Genomic DNA, 4,051 nt, shown 5'->3' on the forward strand with positions numbered 1-4,051 from the left:
GTATGGGACAGAGGTGACAGACATTGGCCTCTTACTTTACTTTATATTAGACGTTATGCCTTTTACTGGCTGTAAACGGATGATTGACTGTATCACTTTTTTCTCCTTTTTAGTCACTACAATAAGTACATGTAGTAACAAAGTACCTCTATTCTTTGTTGGCAAAATTCTAAATGTACTACGAATTAACAAGTGGAAAAGCATCAAATAAAAAATTACACTCAACAGCTAGTGTTTTAAAACATCTTCATGTCCATGAAGCTGATTATGACACATCAACAATATTTGTACATTTTTATAGAACAGTGAGCTACCATGTACAACAACGCTAATTTAAAGACGTTCCATACATGTACATGTATTATGAATCAACAAATGGAATAGCATCAAATGAAAACATTCAACATTCCAAACATATCATGTCCATGAAGTTAACTATGCAGTTGAGCAGTTGTGTATCAGCAGTACCTGTACATTTCTATACACTGTCCCGTGAAACAAGCTACAGCTATGTAGCCGTCAGGAGTCAGTGTTATTCCAAGAGGATGCCTTCCCTGAACTGTGGCCACAGTCCGTATGAACGTCCCGTCAGGCCTGAACACCTGTACACGGCCGCCACCATGGTTCACTACAATGACGTTACCTGACTTGTCTAACGTTATACCTGACGGACTTGAGAACTGTCCCTCACCCTGACCCTTCCCATAAAAACGGAACTTGAACTCCCCCTCAAGGTCAAACACAAACACTTTGTTAGCAGTCATATCGGTGATATACATCATGCCACGTGACTCTTCCACTGCTATGAATGTTGGTTTCTGTAACTGCCCCTTGCCGATCTCCCGGATGAGGCTCCCGTCATGCTGCAGGAGGAGACAGGACCTCTGAGAGTTATCCACAACCACCATACGGCCGTCCTTCAGAACGGTTATCCCACGTGGCTCATATGATTTCGTGCCGCCAGGCTTGACTGTGTTCAGAAGTTTGCCTTCCTTTGAGTAACATCCGACTACACATACCCCATTGTTATCACACAACGTCACTGAAAATCTTCCATTTGAGTCCACATCAATACCATACGACCAATAACCACCAACTGAGAAGGTACGCAAAGACTGACCTGTGTTTACATCGAATACCTGAACCCGCTTGTTCCCCTGTTCCACCACAGCGATGTTGTCTTCGTTATCAACCGCGACCCCTACCGGCCCGTTCAGTTCCCCCACCCCACTACCCTGCCGTCCGATAGTTAACACAGGCGTGTCCCTACTCTGAACTTTAATATTATATGGACTTCCTTCCACCTGTTGAGAGTTAACCTTGACATCTAACCTGTGACTACCCGTGACCTTGGGCACGTACGAGATTTCTAACACGTGCCCGCTCTTCTGCAGTGTCGTCGGTAGGCTTGTTCCAGACGGGTCCTTCATGTTCACTGTGACAGCGTTACTGTTTACGACACACGGACGTCCCTTTTTGTCCATTGTCTTCAGTACAGCGACACACTGAAACCCCTCGACTGCCGGCCTTACAACAACTTGGCCTTTCGAAACGTCGATGTCTGAACCTAAACCACCGAGGTTTTCAACTTCATTCGCAAAGTCCTCTACAGCCGTGTTCTCTATGAACTGAAACTCGCTCCAGTTGGACTCCAGGTTTACTTCTTTTGCCAGCAGAGATTCTATCCTTGTTTGGACCTGGTTTCCCACCTCCAGAACGTGCACGTAACTTCCATGTTCTACAGTTTGTTGGCAAAACGTTTGTGCGCTCGTCAGCCCGGCCAACTCGAACTCTATCGCTTCCTTCTTTGTCTGTAGAGCCTTGCCGTCGGCGCGGCACTCCTCGTCAATCTTGCTCAAAATCTCCTGTTCACGTTTTTCCAGAAGGTCAGCAAGTTGGCGGAAATATGCTTTAGCTTGAGTTGTGGCTGCCTCTTTTGAAGGGTTTAGATTTGACATGTTCTTGTCAACTTCCTCGATAGAGGCCTGTATTTCTTTCTGACGTGGATCTATCTCTCGCAAAAGTTCTTGTAATTTTTCTCTCTTCTTCTGAGCGACGGTGGCGATTTCTACTGGATTGTGATCTTTGCCCGGCCGGTGGTCGATTACGGTACACCCTGTGCAAACCAACGCCTGGCAGCTCTCACAGTAGAACACAAGTTCTTGGTTCTTGTGCTTGTCGCAGTGCCGTTTGCGATTAAATTTATCCACGCCCTCTTTTGCCGTCATAACGTCTTGTGGCACCAGTTCATGGTCTCTCGTACCCGGAATCTTGCGGTGCATGACAGTACAAGATTCACACAGTAACACAGCACAATCTGTACACCAAGACTTTGACCCCTCCACATTCCCCTCGCACACCTGGCACGGCACACCTGGCTCCGCCCCTTTCTTCGCCGCCACGAAATCCAACAGGTTGTTGACGTAGAAGTTGGTCTTGAGTCCGTCCACACCTTGGTCAGGTAGACTGACCGGTAGGCGGCAGATTGGACACTCCAGCGGCTGTTGTTTCGTCGCCCATTCTTCGAGACACTCCTTACAAAATGTGTGCAGACATGGCAGGATTTTGGGGTCCCGGAAGTGTAGCATACAGACTTGACACGTCAGGAATTCTTCGTCAAACTCGTCACTTGCCATTTTACTTGCCATTTTGATCTTGGAGACGATAGATATGGTCACCAAGTAAGACTTCTTCAGTAGACTGCCAGGGTCTATCGCACTCGATGATCTGTCTGGTTCTCGGAAGGTAGTTTCGGTGACGTGACTGATGTCACATGACTCACGCAAAGACTACCATTGGTCGGTGGTGACCGCATTTATTTTCGCACGACGTTTGTGTACTTTGGATAGGGCACAACGTACTTTTAAGTACGTTAAAAGAGTGGGGAAGAAACACTGTCCGTGATAAGCATGGCTTTTCGACCCCACTCTACAATTGCTAACCTTAAACTGAACACAAGTGGGATTCGAATAGAGAATTTTTTGTCCGTAACTCGTTGAAACACCGGGGTCAACTATTTCTCGTGATACCAAAGCCAACCAAGCGAATCCGGTAACTTTGTCACCTGGCACGGGTTAAGACTTGGGTTATAAAATTTGGTATGTGTACTTACTTTGGTACCAAAAAGTGTTGGTTCAAGTACATTAAGTATTTGTAATTGGGTCAATTGATATTTTCTTGAATAATGTTGCCCAGGTACAAGGGATTGGATGAGCCAGGGTAAAACAACCAGCTGCAGGATAGCACAGATGAATTTCATGCTAAAAATACTGAATTGCTGTTTTTCAGGCCGGTGTGACAGAGATCTCGCACCCCCAGTGATTTCGCACCCCCCGGAGCGAAATCACTAGCGATCTCGCACCCCCCGGAACGATATCACTAGTGATCTCGCACCCCTTTGGTGATCTTGCACCCCCTCAATCGATTTGTTCACCCCGTATGTGTTCTGTTACGGCCTTCGTAATTCACAGTGGTTACTATATCAGATGCTACCTATTAACAAACACTATCCTCTAGTATGACAATACCAATATTCAGTAATTACCTTCGCCAAGAAGGTTATGTTTTCGTGGCGGTGTGTCTGTTTGTCTGTCTGTCTGTCTGTCTGTTTGTCTGCCTGTTACCACCATAACTCAAGAACGCTTGAATATATTGTCTTGATACTTGGTAGGTGGGTTGGTCTTTTTTCTGTCCCTATTTAAGACTTTTGACAATTTTAAAATCTTCCTCAGGAATGTCAATCTATTACACTTGATCTATGACATAGAACAGCTTACCAAATAAATGTGTGGTGCTAAGCAGAGAAATATTGGTCATGTCTTAAAAATGATTTTTAAAAAATCAATAATGAAGAATGACATAACGTTGAATTAATCACACATTCTTCTTGGAACTAAGGGACACTATTGCAACCAATCATTGGGCACAGTCACCATTATTGCGCTGTGCTGAAATACGTCACATTAGTCCAGGGAAACTTGTAAAACTCTCGATTACAACATTAAAGTATGGTTTTATCACACTAAAATGCAGTTTCAACTATATACCGGGC

General features: G+C 45.0%; 1 protein-coding gene across 1 annotated transcript; it reads right to left on the reverse strand.

Annotated features, from left to right (window-relative positions):
• Window positions 1–2,744, reverse strand: LOC109463445 (tripartite motif-containing protein 3-like). Its single transcript, XM_019760265.1, has one exon. The coding sequence runs from the start codon at window positions 2,646–2,648 to the stop codon at window positions 459–461; it is 2,190 nt and encodes a 729-aa protein (XP_019615824.1). The 5' UTR covers window positions 2,649–2,744; the 3' UTR covers window positions 1–458.
• Window positions 2,745–4,051: the final 1,307 nt, after the last annotated feature.

Source organism: Branchiostoma belcheri, unplaced genomic scaffold (genome assembly GCF_001625305.1).
Source record: "Branchiostoma belcheri isolate BF01 breed outbred unplaced genomic scaffold, Haploidv18h27 scaffold126, whole genome shotgun sequence".
Classification (NCBI taxonomy): domain Eukaryota; kingdom Metazoa; phylum Chordata; class Leptocardii; order Amphioxiformes; family Branchiostomatidae; genus Branchiostoma; species Branchiostoma belcheri.

What these genes read in the sequence shown, in the direction of transcription:
- LOC109463445 (XM_019760265.1), bottom strand. Translation starts at nt 2,648, where the DNA reads ATGGCAAGTAAAATGGCAAGTGACGAGTTTGACGAAGAATTCCTGACG.